This window comes from Talpa occidentalis, unplaced genomic scaffold, assembly GCF_014898055.3.
Source record: "Talpa occidentalis isolate TD23 unplaced genomic scaffold, MPIMG_talOcc4v2.1 talOcc4.5, whole genome shotgun sequence".
NCBI lineage: Eukaryota > Metazoa > Chordata > Mammalia > Eulipotyphla > Talpidae > Talpa > Talpa occidentalis.
The window spans coordinates 58,504,746-58,522,134 of NW_023604861.1; the positions used below are offsets into that span (position 1 = coordinate 58,504,746).

Consider the following 17,389-nt stretch of genomic DNA (forward strand, 5'->3'; position numbering starts at 1 on the left):
CTTTCACCAAGACCACAGAAGATAGCATTTTCATTCTTTCAGGACTGCCCTTATCAACAGTCGTGTTTCTAGGATTGGCTTGTGCACTGAAAAAGAAACTGATGAAAACTTCAGGTCTGCAGCCAACTCAGATTACAGAGACCAGCAACACAGAGATGAAGTTAAGGCCTTGAAATATCTGGGAAGCAGGAAAATTCCAGAGAGGCAGAAAGGACAGCCTTGACTGGGATGTTTAGTAACAATCTGGACTGTCTCTAGGAAAGGTGTGCCTGACCCCTGTCATCACACTGATCATCACATTGACAACAGAGGGGATCTCCACCCTTCCTGGCTACCTCCACTTCTCCCACTTGGTGAGCACCACCATTCAGTTAGAAGTGGCATCTGGCACATAGCAGGGGTTCTGGATGACTCAGGAGAACCAACAGTCCCTGCCACTTAATTCCTATTGTGTATTGGACAGATTAATTCATGTCTTTGAGTCTTATAAAATAGTGATAACAAAGCTCACTTGATATTTCCCAAGGTCATTATGATAAAAACAAACATCAAAGCATACTGCAAAGTTATAAGATCAGAAAATACAGGCCTAGGTGTTGGACTTCTAAATATGATATAAACCTTGGGTAAATGATGGACAGTATAAGTTATTGCCAAAATCCATTCCCTATACAGATAAGCCTCAATCATAACTATATACCATCCAGTTAAAGAGAAACGCAGCATGCCCATCTGGGACAGGTCAGGTCACTTGCAGCTGATGTTTCTGGACAGAGCTCAGACACACTGGTAAGTGATGGCACTTCCTAGTTCTTATGCTGTCTACCCTGTACCCTTTCTTCTAGAAAAGCACCCCTCAAACACCCCTTTGTTCACCCCCTCTCCTACCTTGTGCCTGTCCCGTACTGACTACAGGAAGGTGAGTTATATGTGATATTATATGTGAGTTAGAAGGCTGCTTTGAAAAGCTTACAAGGCCAGTCAGAAGGCTGCTTTGAAAAGCTTACAACTAGAGGGCCTCTCAGGTGGCACAGGGGTTAAAGTCTCAGCCCTATCAAGCTATCCCCAGTGACTGCTGCATAAGCTCAATACCAGGCCAGGGAGCTAACCCACATGGAGCAACAGACCTCTCGTGTAATCCACTGCTGCCCTCAGCAGTGTATTTCAGTAGATACATCTTTTCTGCTCCCCACTCTGTCTCTGGTGAAACCTCTCGTAAATAAATAAAAAATAAATCTTTTTTGAAAAAAAAGGAAGAAAGGTTTACAACTAGAACTAAGAGAAGGGCAGCTTCTACCAGCAGACACCAGGAGATTTGAGGCCTGGGTGCCGTGTACAGTTTGTTTCCCACTAAGTAGAGGAAGCTATTTTGAGAAGAGGAAGTTAATTTTCAGAGCTGCAAAAGCCCTGGATCTGTTGGTGTACAGCACTGTGGTTCCAGATCCTTTTTTTCTCAAAGACCCCCACCACCCCTGTTCCCAACACATAGCTGACACTTGCCAAGAATATGTGAATCCACGAAGGAATTCCTTAAAGAAGTATATGATTTTTTAACATACATTCAGTATGCGCTGGCTGCACATTAAAAAAAATAGCAATTTTCATGCTAAGGTAGATCCATGGTCCATTCAAACAGGCATCCGATTTTTGGTAAGTACCTCCAGGTATGTGTGCAGGGAGACAGTATAATCAATCTCAAATGGATTACAAAACATCCTATTTTGCCATCAAGTTGTTTAGTGGTTCTGTGAATTTATCTTTGCCTCTCTTCTACCCATTTGTATTTCCAGTCTTTACCTGCTTTTAAAGATAATCTACTCCAAATATGTAATAACCTCTCTGGAGTGCAACAGTGCTTATTTGGTATACCTATTATCAAGTAAGGGAAACAAACTTATTTGATATATTTGTTACAATATAAATATATATATGGAAAGCCTCTTCACTGCTCAAAGTGTGACCTATAAATTCTCTTGTCAGTTTTTTCATGTCATTGTGTGAGCACCTCTACTTACCAAAATTGAGAGGAAAAAAATCTCAGTCACCTAACTCTCTGTTACATCAATGTAAGCATCATCTCTAATTCTGAATGGAAACATAGTGAACAGAACCATACACTATAACCCCAGTATCCCTGAGTGTTTCACAAATAAGTAGGAAGAGTAAATAATGAAATAGAGAAACAGAAAGATGACAAAAATTTGAAAAATACAAGTATTCATTTTGTGATACACTCAACATAAAAAAAACTGGAAAGAAATATTTCTAAAATTGTTAACTTCTGGGTGACAGGATGATGGAGAAATTCATCTCTTCTTTATATTGCTCTGCATTAATAAAATTTCTATACTGAGCATGTACTACTATTTTTATTTTAAAAAGTTATTAAAAACTGGGAGAAAAAATTGTGTAAATAGAGTTAGCAGATCAAAATTAAGATTAAAAGAGCAATTAATCACAGTAGAAAGCTTCACCAAATGTTGCTGGGACTCTGGCCCTCACAGGGAAATCAGCTCTGGCTAGAGAGACCTCACAGAGCCTGGACGCTGTTTCAGAAGAAGATAATCAAATAGGTAACAAAACATGCAGGTCTGACCCTTTTGCTTGGTAGCTCATTCCATTTTGGCAAAGTCATACGTAGAAAAAAAAAGTTACTTTTGAAGATATTTAAAAGGGAAATGGACCTCTGAAGAAAAAGTCTGAATTCCTGGGCCTCCCCGGTGGCGCAGCGGTTGAGCGCTGGGTTGCGAAGCTGCCTGCGGCCTCTGCAGCACCGGTTCCATCCCCGGCTGCTCCCCGGCTGCTCCCCGGTCACCAGAGGAGGGTCCCACATGGCGCGCAGACCTCTCCTGCCGCCCGCTGCTCCCCTCAGCAGTGTACTTCGGTCCTTCTGCCTGCTCTGCTCCCTGCTCTGGCTCTGGTGAATTCTCTCACTCTCCCGCGCTTCTGACTGTGCCCAGTGCATGTATAAACAAAACAAACAAACAAACAAACAAATAAATAAAACATGCCTCTATTTAAAAAAAAAAAAAAGTCTGAAGTCCTAAGTGGCATGCTCTCCCTTCAAGAACCCTGGGCAATGTGTGCTCTGTCTCCTAAGATCAAGGTACTCCCCACTGAGAAGCTTCACTGTGGAGAACTGCTTTTAGATTCTTTCCAGCTACTGTCATGTATTGGGTATGTTTAGCTTTTTAAAAAAAATGATAGTGATCTCAACATAACAATATAAATAGGTAATCAAATAAGTATCCTTAACATGTTTACACTAACACGGCTCCCTGGGAAGTTTTCCTGGGGGAAGTGGCACTGAAGCTAAGTTTATAGGATAAACAGGTATTTGCCAGGCAGAGAAGAGTGAGTACAGGTCTAGAGAGATACAAAGTCAAGGAGTTTCAAAGGAAGTGAAACTGAACTAGAGCAAATGGCTTAGCCTTGTGGAAACTACAGTTGAACAGAGCCTTACAGAAACGATAGAAATTGGATAGAAGTGGAAGGAAGGGAAAAGGAAAGTGTAAACAAAGACAAAGACTGCAGAAATGGAATGTGAGACATTTATTCTTTTGGTAACTGTTTACCTACTCTGTCCCTGGCCCAGGGCAAAGAGCTCAGGTACAATGGAGCTTAAGTGTAATGTGTGCCAATGGACAACAACCCAGGAGACTAGTACTGTTTGCTTGTTGAGATGAAGAAATGAAGGCTTTATAAATTTCGAGGATACAGAGTTATCAAATAGCATAAATCTAGTTTGTAGGTGTATTTTCTTATAGCCAGGCTTTAGAGAACACTGACGGATCCTGGTTTCTTAACATCTCAGAAGATATGGGGGAAATCCATGTAGTCCCCATTCTGCTATTCAAATAAAAAATGATGAACACTTCTGACTTTCCTTTTATGACTTTTTTTCTGCCCTGGGGGAGTCACGAGTTCTTGCTAATAAATGTCTCAGGTCTTTTGGAACAATTACTAGCAGGACAAGTTCAGGCACAGGAAACAGCCTGATTAAACCAACTGGCAACTGATTAAGTCCATCCACTTCAGGACGTGTTCAAATAGGAGGGGGAGCAGATCCAGCGGCCATCTGAGAGAGGTCAGTTGGGTTCCCACCAAAAAACATTTCATAAAGACAAAGCCAGACCCAGGATCAGTGTGGAAAATGTTAAACAGGTTCCCTGCTGGAAAACTCAGAGGCTCCACACTGCTCAAGGCCTGCAGGAGACTATTCAGTAAAGGACACATCTTCCAAGAAACCCAGCTTAATTATTCAGAGCTTGTCTAAAATCAGCATTTGAATTGGCCAGGTTTTCTAGCCCTGGCCAAGATGAGTGCAAGTTCCTCCCATGTGAATACATTCTTTAGAAGGTAAGGTAGCTTTCTGCCAAGAGGGTATATTTCTAAACACAAACATACATACAGTTTTGACAAAGAACAAAAAAACCTGCTTAAATTTTCTTTTCTGAAATTAACCATGTGTAGTTAGGTAAAGCAGAAAAAGGTTTTTTGTTGTTTTTTTTTAGGGTCACTGAAAAGTCATTTAGGTATGTAGTAATTGTTTGCCACATACTTTAAACGTTTACTTTTTATTCAAGCAAGAAGTGTTTGTGAGCTTATAAAATGTTATAAGACTAATGAGAAATAACATTGAAATAAATTTTATATCATTAAATCAGAAAATCTGTTTTCTCTTTTTAATTTGACTTTTTAAATCCTTTGAGTAGAACAAAGTTCTAGAGCCTACATTCATACAACGCTTTTACATCTATTTTTTGCATTTCATTTGGCGACAAATCTGATTAATATTGTATATGAGGGCCTCCCTGATGGCACAGGGGTTAAAGACACAGCACTATCAAGCTATCAGCAGCCACTGCAGCAGGAGTTCCATCCCTGGCCAGCCAGGGAGCTAACCCACAAGGCCTAGCAGATCTCTCCTGTCTCACCTGCTCTTCCCCTCAGCAGTGTATTTCAGTAGATCTGCCTGTTCTGCTCCCCAACCAGTCTCAGTGAATCCTCTCTCTCTCACACACGCACACACACACCCCCACCACACCTCTGGCCTACATCCCAGTTCTTGTATTATAAATAAATATTTAAAAACATATATTGTGTGTGATAATCATGGCACATCACATAAAAAGCTCTTTACTGTATTTGGAATGCCTAAGGAAGGCAGGCAAGCTTGAGTTTCTTAGCTCCCTCAAATTATGCTAGCTATGGGTAAGTAAATTATGGAATTATGCTAGCTATGGGTAAGTAAATAACAAACACAAACTTACCGAAAATACTTTTTAACATGCACTTTCATGAAATAAAAGGGAGTAACTTTTCTGCAAAACTTGTCTACAGCTGAAGATGTAATCTGAAGTCCAGTTAGATCTGAGTACTTCATAATCAGGGGACTGATTAAGGAATGTTTTTGGCCTAAGTGGACCCAAATGAGTTCTTTAATAATCCTGAGATCATATCTTTCCTTTTTTAACTCATACATCTATCTTTCCTTTTTTTAACTCATATAACCTTAGGGTTGCCTTATGCTTTAACATTTCCTTGAAGGTGGCTCAGTAACAGGGTTCAGCTATAATCGCAAAAAACATAGTCTTGTCCTATACTCACTGCATCTCTTCCCAGTTGTTCTTTAGGGTCCACGCCAACTTAGTGGAGTGGACAACTGACAGCCTTATACAAGACTTGGACTAGAGAAAAACATGATTTAAACTTACTTTTAGTGCAATAAAGAGGAACGGAGACTTCTACCATATTCCAAAAAGTAGAGACACTAATGGGCTCTTAGAGTAATTAAAACTTTTGTTTAGGACAAGCCAAGAGGCAAAGAGACCTAAATAATATTTTTAAATATATTCTTCGAGATTTGACATAATGCTATGGTAGGCTATTAAATAAATAATATGAATTAAATGTTGGGAAAAAGTGTCATCCTAAGGCTTGGTGACCTGACACTTGCCTCATGGATAAATCTCTAAGGTTCTGTTGGTACACTGGTTAGTGTGCTCACTTTTCAGTATACAGCAGTTTTTCCAGTATTCCAGAAGTCTTCTAAAACTGCTTCCACCAAATACTTTTGAAAAATGGTATATAATGTATTTTTCACTAAGGACCCAACTTTACTATACCTAAGGTACTCACTCAGCCAAAGATATATAGCCCCTCCTCTCAAATGTGTAATCTACTGGGGCTAATTTCCCCATCTGGTGGGGGGAAAAAAAAAAAAAAAAAAACATCTGTGAAGGCAGGCCTCCTACCGTGTGCATGTATGCACTCCTCTGCCATGTACCTTCTGGCCCAGTGCAAAGACAGCTGAACCTGAGGTGAGTCATTCCTTGCCCCCACTATACCTAGGGTTGGTCTCACTGCAGGTGTTCCTAATGCTGACCCCCATCGGCAGCATCAGCAGCACCTGGGAATTTTTTATAAATTTAAAGCATTAAAAATCCTCCAGAACTTCACAGGTGGGACCCAACTGACTGCTGTCCTCAAGTTTGTGAAGCATGGTCACTCTGCAGTAACCACCCAACCATCAATGTTTGTACTCTCAGAGTCTGCAGGTGGCGCTAGAGGCCGACTGGAGGAACTACAGGACCAAAAGCTCAAATTGTATTCAGAACTGGCCTGCCTGACCACACAGTTCCTCCTATCAGTTCCTGAACAGCCTGTTAGCCTACTCCAATGAGTTCAAAGATTACAGAACATCTCAACTTTGAACTGGAATCACGCTGAAATTCTTCTCACAGCTCAGTTGTAAACATGAACTTTTGGTTTTCAAGGCTGTGAACAATGATGTCATTATGAAGGTTTCTGTGTTTAAAACAATAAAGACACAAATGCTTTAAGAATGAAAATGTCAGTGCTGATTAAACAGAACAAAATAAGAAATGCAAAATTATCCTCAGCCACTGTGTATATCCTAATAATAACAACAATAATAATAATCATGTATTTCATTCTAAAAGAATGATTAGAGTTCCTACCCTTTACAACTCATTAACGTGGAAAAAGTGAGAGGATGGTTTTTCTCATGTAAAGCATGTATAAAAGTAATCCTTTGCCAGATTCAATAAAAAACCTGAATTTTGCATTAACTGTTTTACCATACAAACATCTCTAGTGAGGCCATAAAACAACAAACCCTCACACACTGGTGGGGTGGGGGTAAAAAGGTAGAACCACTTTAGAAAATCATTAGGCAACATGTACTAAAGCTTAACAGGAAGTACCTAGAACCAGCAATGACACTCTTCAGTATATACCCTAGAGAAATTTCCTACAAGAATTTTCTTAGAAAAAGAATTCTTATTCACTATTGGTGGGAATGTAAATTGGTATAGTCTCTGGAAAACATATGGAGGTCCCTTTAAGAAGTAAAAATGGAGATGCCATATGATTCAGCAATACCATTTTTAGGTATTTATCCAAAGAATACAAAAACACTAGAATAAAAAGTTATGCACCCCCATGTTCACAGCAGCATTATTCACAATAGCTAAGACATGCAATTAACCTAAAGTCCACAGATATATAACCAGATCAAGAAACTGTGATGTATATACTCAATAGAATCCTACTTAGTTATTAAAAATAAGATTGTGCGGGCCTTCCTGGTGGCGCAGCGGTTGAGCGCTGGGTTGCGAAGCTGCCTGCAGCCTCTGCAGCGCCGGTTCGATCCCACCGGCGAGGGTCCCACATGGTGCGGCAGACCTCTCCTGCCATCCGCTGCTCCCCTCAGCAGTGTACCTCTGTCCTTCTGCCTGCTCTGCTCCCCGCTCTGGCTCTGGTGAATTCTCTCACCCTCCCGCGCTTCTGACTGTACCCAGTACTTGTATAAATAAATAAATCTTTAAAAAAAAAAAAAAAAGATTGTGCCTTGGTTACAATATGGATGGAACTGGAATGAAGTGAAATTAATCAGAAAGTGAAAGCCAATTACCTGATGGTTTCATTCAGTTGTGGAATATAAATAACCAAATAAAACAAACTGGCAAAACACAACAAAAATAACTCTTAGATTCTGTGAAAACTACCGGGGTTACCAGAAGGGAAAGGGAGGACAGGAGAGGAAGAGAAAAAAGGAGATGAGGGGATAAAGGTGATAGGGTAGTGGCAATGGAATTTTGATAGAGGGTGGGTGAAGCATGTACACATGTTGAAATGTGAAGGTACCCCTAAAGTACACAGATTTACAAATACACGGTAAATCAATAAAATTCGATAGACTTTAAAAAGAGAAAATTATAAAACTTACTTAGAAGTGTAATTCACAGTAGTTATAAAGTAGAAACAATCCAAATGTTCCATCGACAGTAGAGGAGATAAACACTATGAATGTTCATACAATAAAATATACCCAGCAATGAAAACAGAAATCAACCAACAAACCAAACTACTACTATACACTGTATGGATGAATCTCATACATAATGCTGAGCGAAAGGACTACACACTTATCTAAACAGGCAAAAACAAAAATTGCTGGTGACAGACATCAGCATAAAGCCTAGGCTATCTAGCAGCAGGCAAGAGGAATTTCCTAGAAAAGTTCTACATCTTGACCTGGGAGAGAGTGACAGAGTTAGATATGAAAAGTTCACTGAATTGTACATTTAAGTTCTTACATTTTATTGAATGTATGTTTTACCTCTTTATAAAGGGGGAAAGTTAAGCATACATACAAAACATATCCTTAACTGTCATGTAACAATTTTCAATATCCACAGTAAAAATCTAGATTACTGGGCAACTATATCGTCATGAAATATTTGCTGCAATAATGTTGCTTTTGCTGGGCTAAATCTCAAAATTAAAAATACAGTGAACAAAACGGATTCTTATTACCAGGGATATACTATCACATCAACCATCATCCGATATAAAAGCTAAATTTCCCTAAACTTCCTTTATTCTGCCACTTACTGGGCTGCTCGGGATACAGCAACTGACTGTCCTGTCCATCATCCCGAGCGCCCAAGGCCCTGGATGGCAGCTTCTCCTGGTCCAGGGGCAGGCTGAGAGGTCTGGCTCCAGCACTCCTAAGGTCAACACCCTCTGGAGTCTCTTCGAACCCTTGTCCTGGAAGCGACCATCATCCAGCCCAGCCACCCAAGGCCTGGCCCAGGGCAGGGGCCCTATTATCTCCTAGGCCATTGCTGGCCCACTGGACCCTAGATCCCGACGCTGTAGGGCTCCAGACACTGGGCCAGCAACCTAGTGGGGGGACGGTGGGTAGCAAATTACACCTTCAAGGCAGGCACTCCGGACCCCGCCCGTGCACCCTAAGACCCTGAGCCTGGTCGCGCTAGCAGGCCCTGCTCCCTCCCCACGACCAAGTGCGCGAGGAAGTCGAGCCTGGGAACGCAGGTCCGTGGCGAGCCCGACTTTCGGCTTTGAAACCTTAACAAGCTGTAAAGGGTAGAGTGTAACCAACTTGCGTAACTTTGTGTGGGGACTACAAGGCCGTCAGGCCCCCGCGCTCGAGGGCCGTGCGGGGGGCGCTCGCCTCCGCGCGGGGAGCGGAACCGGCGGGGGGGACGAGCCCCGGGGCCGCAGAGGAGGCGAGGGCCCCCGCAGGAGGGAGCCCGCCCGGGCGCCGCCCCCGTCGGCCGCTCAGCGCGCTCGGGACCGGGCGTGTTTACCTGGGAGCAGGAACACGTGCTGCCGGGCGCGAGCCCCGTCCCCGCCGTCCCCGCCGCCCGCCATGGCGCCCGGCTCCTCCCTGCGCGAGCGAGCAGGCCTCAGCCCTCGGGGCGCGGGGCCTGCCCGGAGCGGGTCGAAAATGGCGGGAGGAGGGTCTATTCCGGGTAGCGCGGCGCGCGACGGGCCGCGAGAATCCGGGAGGCGGCCTTGGGGCGACTTTGCTTTCGTTTCCGGAGGCAGCCGCTGGCAGCGGTTAAGTTTTTAAATTTAGCGCCGGGCCCACGGGACCCGAGCCCCGGCGCGGCCGGCAGGGGGAAGGGTCGCGGCCTCACCCGTCCTTCCTCCGCCGGTGGTAGGTGCTCGCCTGCGCCCGGTGACGCGGCGGGCGGGGCGGCCACCCTGGGGCGCGGCGTGGGCGGCGGCGGCCGGGGGCGCCGGCTCCCCGCACCCAGCGGAGACCCCCGCGAGCCGGTGGCGCGGCCTGGGGACAGCCGCGCGGGAGACTGCGCGAGGCCCGCCCCGGGGCTGTGGGGCCGCAGGGACCAGGAAACCTTCGAGGGTCGCGCGCACCTAACTTGGAGGGAGAAGCCTGACGCGAGGCCCTTGTTCGGCGGATCGCGCCGGAACCCCCAGGGTCCCTCCGAGGCGGCTCTGCGTCCTCAGCCTTAGCGCTAGTCAGCGTGGGCACTAGCGAGGTGCACAATTTGAGACTCAAAATATGAATGTTATTTTGGAAGGCTCGGTAGTGAGTTAAAAATCAAGCATTTTAAGAGCGGTGTTTAAGAAGTTAGGGGCTTTAAACACTGAAAAGTGATGCTTGATGCATGGTTTTTCAAAGAAGATATAACTATTTCTCATACATTTAAGAAAATGTGCCTCCTGCTCACTGCACATCCCCAATACCTGCTCCCCACGGGCAATGACTATTAACAGGTTGTTTTTGTTTTTATTTTGTGGGACCCTCACTGTCGGCAGGGGAACGAACCATCGCTCAACTGCTGCACCACCAGAGGAGGCCCACTATTAACAGTTTCTTAACCTTCCAGAATCACCTGTCCTTTTTTGTACGAAATGAAGACTCATATACATGACTTATGCACGTCCTTTTCTTGTGTAATTTTGAAGATAAAGTCCACAATACTAGATCGAAGCCTTATGAAAAAAATTTAATTTCAGTTTTATTTTCTGTGCATCTGAAGTTGAGTGCAGGACACACCTGGAAGAGAAGAAAGAGGCCGTTCTGGCTGAGGAGGGGCACCCAGATCCCAGGCAGGCAGCAAATTGGTATTGCTCTGATCTCTTCTCTCCCAGAAGATTACACTACCTATGGCATATAGACCAGATCTCCAGGCATACCATAATCATTAAAGCTACAAGAGAAATTTTACCCATAACTCCCTAGGTCTGACATACAAGCTGTTTTCATTTTTCTCTGACCCTTTAGATCCCTTTGCTTTAAGAATATGTATTTTTATGTGGTTGGCTTCACAAGGTAAAGATAATCACTCTGCTTTCCCCCTTGATATTGTCATAAACACATTTTTCCCATGGTATCTAGCACTATCACTGCTGATGAAGCATGATATTTTACATTATTAATGTACCAACATTAATTAACCTTTCTCTAGAAAACCATTCCAATATTTAGGTATTTCAAGCTGTTATTATAAGTAATGCTACAATGTATACTATATGGGAAATACAGAAGTTTGAAGTGTAACAGGGTGGTCCCCAGGAAAGGGGGAAGTTCCAGGTTCCCTGCCCCACCCAAGAGAGGGTGGAGCTGAACAGGAAGAGGAGAAGCTGCAGAAGAGACTGAGGAAGGAAGGAAGCAAGATGGAGCCAGGAGACCTGGAGGAGGCGCATGGAGCCTAGAGACATGTGAAGAAACTGCGCTTGTCTTTTGGTCGTGGACTGGGTGACACAGATGTGGGTGAGACCCGTGGGGAGGTGACAATGGCAGCTTTTATCTTGATGTTGATTTTGCTCTTTTCCTTCCGGGCTTGTCTGTTTGTTTGTGACCCTTTTCTGTGGGTCCCCACTGGAAGATGTTTTAGACTTGTGGCAGGCTTTGGGGCCTTGCTCTGGGCCGACCCCATATGGATGGAGTTTTACCCACGAGGGGATGGGTAACTTTGGGTGCTTCATTTAGAAACTAGACTCTTTGCCTTACCTGTATTGTTTTCTAGTTTTTATTAAAGTTCCTTCCCATTAAAGTGTCATATGTTTTGTGTTGATGCGGCGGATGGCAGAACCCATGTAGAACAGGCAGGTTTGTGGGGTTTGGGCTGCCCCTCTCCCTGTCCTATAACAGAAGCAATGGAATAGAAGTACATTTAGCAACACTGATGGTTTATAGCAAGAGGAAAAAAAGGTGCAGGAAGAAATGTATAGCAGAATACCATGAGGTATGTTAAAAACACATAATACTACATATTCATTCTATAAGGATGCATGCATATTTAAGACCTTGTGTCAAATTTTTTAAAAGTGTCTTTAAAATGGAGGGGAATGAGATAAGGGATGCAGAAGGAACAAGGAAGCAAGAAAAATCAAGAGGGCCTAAGGCACGCATGGACAATCTTCACCACTACATCGTAGGAATGAGAATTTAAGTCTGACCTTTAAGCCCAAAGACAAAAAAAAAATTAATTTTTTAATTTGTGCTGTAATAAATATTTCTAAGCAATTTTCTTTATCCCATTCATTAAGAAATTATTTAAGTGCTTGGACAGAGGCCAGTTGTGATAATGGAGAATGAATCTAGAGGCCTAGTTTCCTGAGGATAAAGTCAAGGTACTCAGGCATTAATCTTTGAACACATGGGTCTTGAGATCTGGTCCTCATTTGCCCCTCCAGTCACAGTTTCCACTGCCTCCCTCTCTCTTCAACCTATCTGGCCATGAGAAACTGCCCTCTGTCACATGGGGTACTTGACATTGTGTTTCCAATGCTGGGACCACCTGTTCTCCACTAGTCTCATTCTTCCCCCTACTCTCTCACCCTCTCCTATTTGGATGACTTTTATTCATCTCTCAGATCTTATTTAGACAATGCCTTCTCTGTAGCAAGCTCTCCCTACCACCCAACACCCTCCTAAGAATAATTAGATGCCTCCAATCTACCCATTTATCTCACTAGGTAGTGACATTCTCAGTTCATTCCTTGAGATAGAACAGCATCTTGTAATTCACTACTTTATCTTATAAAAATAAATAAATTATTATTTCACTGAATATTAACTGTGACAAGCACTATAATAAACATTTAACTCAAATGATCTCTTCCAGTTACCCCATGGCCTTAAGGGGAAGTGTTAGTATGACCCCCACTTTTTACAGAGGAAGAATTTAAGGTTTAGGGAGATAAATTAATTGTCTGCCATGACATGCATAACTAGCAAGTGGCAGGCTATGGGACTACAATGACTAAGCCCCAATCTTCACTCTGTCCTCTAATGTCTAGGACAAAGCTGTGTAGGCAAGAAGCATGTGCTTTATGTACATGTTTTTGGATGAACATGTACATGGATAGATAACCAGTTGATGAAACAGTCAGTGGCTTGCGGTATTCCTAAATTTTAAAATAAGAACAAACTGATTACATCCAATAGATCATGAAATACTTCATAACTTACTTTTTTTACTAGTCTAAACTAGTCACACTGACATACAAAGTGACAGCAGATCATTCTGCAAAGAATAACAAGGTAGCAGCAATCTAAACTCTAAGTAGAGAATCATAGAGACGCTTCTAAATGGCAGAAGCAAGGGATTTTCATTCATTTTCTAGCAAAAAAAAAAAAGTAATGAAAAGGAGACCAATTCAGAGTTAAATGATATTTAGCAATGCTTAGTGATGACCAGAGCAGAGAAAACCTGAATTTAACATCATGATAGAATTTTTTTCTCATTTATTATTGAAAACTTACAAGAATGTTTTTCCAAAACAAAAATGAAATCCTCATTTAGCATCACCTTCATCATGAGAAAAGACTGCCATCTTGTTTTTGTCTTATTGCCAAATGCTCACTTAGAGACAACAGAGAAGGCTGCAGAGAAGGCAGCAGAATACTCAAACATAGTATGAAGAGGGAAGAAAGGATTAGCTCTTGAAAGGGCCAACTATTTTGAAAGGGGGCCAGTGAGTATATTGAACTGTCCTTTTTGGTAGAACATTTTTTTTATATTCTTATCTACCCAACCCCAAATTGAATTTTACTTGCTACAAAAAGGGCAATGTGACACTTGCCCACATATCAACTTGTAAGATCTGCTATTTACTGAACTGTAGCTATTAAGAAGTATAGCCCTGAGTTCACACTAGACCCTGTGACTTTCCCACTAGACATAAACAATTTCACAGAATACCAATCTCAAACAAGGTTGCTCTGAGACTACAATAAAGAACCAAAGCAAGGCCACTCTGTGATTTTGGCCAGGCACAGAAAAAACAGGAAATACCCAACAGCCCTGTCTTGTTCCAAAATGACTGACTGCTGCTTCTTTACTAATTACAACTTTATTCACAATCCTGTTTCCCCTCCCTGTAGGTAAGATTTACTAAGATGCCCAATTGCTGACTTTCTAGCAGCATCCAATCCAGAGTTAAACCCTGCTTTCTTAGACCTTCTCCCAAGTCACCCATCTGAATTCTAAATCTTCAAAATATTCCCTTTAACTCCCTCTTACTGAGACACCCACAGTTTCCCATGGTGTGTGTTCTCTCACATGTGTGTGTTCTCTCACATACCAGTAACAACCCCAACTTGTTCAACTATAGGTATACGTCTGTGTTTCTCTCCTCCTCTACCTACCCTTAAACATTAACTTTATTTTTTTTTAAGATTTATTTTATTTATAGAAGAACTGGAGTACAGCCCAGAGGTGCAGGAGGGTGAGAGAATTCACCAGAGTCAGAGTGGGGAGCAGAACAGGCAGATGGACCAAAAACACTACTGAGGGGAGCAGCGGGCAAGACAGGAGAGGTCTGCCGCACCATGTGGGTATCTCCCTGGCCAGCCAGGAATCGAATCCACGCTGTAGAGGCTGTGGACAGCTTCACAGCACTGCGCTCAACCCACTGTGCCACCAGGGAGGCCCCATTAAATTTATTTTTATGAAATCAAGGTAGCAAGAAAATGCAGGCAATTCAAGCTACAAAATACACGTTTGTGCCCATACTATCTATAGAAATGGGCAGCTATAACCAAATGAATCAGATAATTTGATAATTACACATTTGGCTGCATGACAGCCTAAGTAATCATTCATATCAGGTAATTTTAATAACTCGATGCCCTAGTTTTTCTCATTTAATTTGTGTTTAAATTCAATAGTACTATTTTCCACAGTGCAGTGCTTTTGAGATGCCTTTTGAAGCTATATAATATCTAACAAATTAATAAATTGAGAAGTGCAAAATGTTGGATATTTTTTATTTAAGTGTTTTCAAAAGCAGGATAAAAAGTTGTATAGAGAGTATTTTCTCAGATAGGGAGAAGAATAAAACATTAAACTTGGTGACTAGAATCTTATAGTTATCCTTTAGCTGTTTCTTTTTACCTTGATTTTTTTTTCTAAAATTTTTCAGTTCATATTTCTAATTTAACAATGAAAATATTAATTTCTAAGCTCATTTTACTCTGTGCTTCCTCCTATGTGCTTCAATAATATTCTGTTTCTCGGGCCTCACCTGGTGGCGCAGGGGTTGAGCTCTGGGCTGTGAAGCTGCCCACAGCCTCTGCAGCGCCGGTTCAATCCCTGGCCGCTCCCTGGCCGCTGGCGAGGGTCCTGCAAGGTGCGGCAGACCTCTCCTGCCGCCCGCTGCTCCCTTCAGCAGTGTATTTCTTCATCAGTCTGCCTGTTCTGTTCCCTGCTCTGGCTCTGGTGAATTCTCTCACCCTCCCACACTTCTGACTGTACCCAGTGCTTGTATAAATTAAAAAAAAAATAAAAAAATCTTAAAAAAAAAAAAAAGGTTAAAAAAATAGTCTGGTTCTCTTTTGGTAAGTCTTAATTTTACCAATGGTATCATAATTAAGACACTTAAGGATATACATTGATTTATAGCATCAAATCAGTATATATCAGCTGCTCTCTGACTGCAAGTAAAATACTTGTCCAATAGTAGTAAGGTATTTTTATTAACATACTCTTTGAAACATATGAAAAGAAGAACTGAATATGGCTAATGTATTGCAAAGGATTAACATATTTTTCTGGTAATGTGAATTTTGCCCTGTTTTGTTCAACAGCCAGAATAAGTAACATTGATTATTTGAAAAGGAACTGTTTTATCTTCTACAGAGTAATATTCAATTTCATGTTGACTTTTGTAATTGCGCTGACAAAGTAACATTCCTGAAAACTTAAGTCTTCTCTTAGTTAGTTCATTATATATTCCTAACTTTTAAAGGCTTAAAAAAGGATTGTCCTTTAAAGATACTTGACTTTTTTTCATTTTTAGCATAAACATGAAACACATTTAAAAAAATTCTTCATCACAATCTCTAGACTAGTTCATGAAATATACCTAATTCTAGTTAAATTCTAGGAATTTAATTAAAAGATTGCCCTTGAAAGTGTTTATAATTTACCTATTGATGTCATGAATATGAAATATACTTTTTAAAAAATATCAAAAACTCCTAGACAGAACAAATGAGTCCATGTATTTCACATCAAGATCATTCCAGAGATGAAGCATTTGGAACAAATTACTCTTTGTTCTGGAGTTGGGAACAAAGCAAAGAGATTTAAAAAGGATTTAATATTAATTTTAAATGTGGAGGAATTGCCCTAAATTCGAAGACTACAATGTTTTTCATAGTTTGCCAATAATTGACTGAATTGTGACTTCATTGGCTAAAAAGTAATGTACTTATGATGAAACAGACTATCATCTTCCTTGTAGATGGGAATGATCCAGACATGTTTCCATTAATGTAATGGCTTAAGATTAAAAAAAACAACTATTAAGAAGAATGTACAAGATGTGGTGCAATACTTCTGGCTCAGAATTAAACCTTGACTCAGAAAGGAGATTTATATTTGAATTTATGATCACAGTGCTCAGATTGTAAGTATAAGGACAGAGGGGGTATAAATTTGGGGACAAAGCAAAAAAATATATATATTGTGTTCTGTTTCTCACATAATTTTGACTGTGCGTTAAACAAAAAAGTACAAATTAAGACAGTGACCAAAAAGATTGTAGACAAATCTTTAAGATCCCTAGCTGAATTTAGGATTCAATTGTGGGTTTTTGGTTTTTGGTTTTTTTTTGCTATTTGTATGATGTCAATCTATTTGAAGTTCCCTCCTTTTCTTATTTCTACCTTCAGATGTGTTTCCTGTGAGCCAACAAATAAACATCCCTACAGCAATCATGTACATCTGAAAATTTTTTTTACCATTTTATCCAAAAATGATATGTAACAATCATCTGTATTTTTAAAAATGGAAATGATTTCATAAGTGTGCTGATAACAATGAGTAGATCAAAATACCTTTTTTGGAATAAGTACAGAAAAACATTTTCTGTACATCATTAGGTGCAGATTATAGCTCCTCCTTCTATATTGAAAGTTTTGGTTTGGGGAAATAAGTGAACTGAGTATCAAGTGTTCAAAAGATTAACAATTTTTTTCTTTTTTGTACTGTGAAGTTCACTAGTGTTTTGCTTAACAGCCAGAATAAGTAATATTGATTATTTGAAGAGGAACTGTTGCATCTTCTACAGAATA

At 41.3% G+C, this 17,389-nt stretch overlaps 1 protein-coding gene across 2 annotated transcripts in view; it reads right to left on the reverse strand.

The window, feature by feature from the left end:
• The window catches only part of RNASEH2B (ribonuclease H2 subunit B), a 78,876-nt gene extending 68,929 nt beyond the window's left edge, over positions 1–9,947 (reverse strand). For both annotated transcript variants that reach the window (XM_037527267.2, XM_037527266.2), the window contains exon 1: positions 9,642–9,947. In XM_037527267.2, the coding sequence (XP_037383164.1) occupies positions 9,642–9,705 (64 nt within the window). In that variant the 5' untranslated portion in view covers positions 9,706–9,947. The remainder of the gene's footprint in view (positions 1–9,641) is intronic.
• Between the last annotated feature and the right edge of the window lie 7,442 nt (positions 9,948–17,389).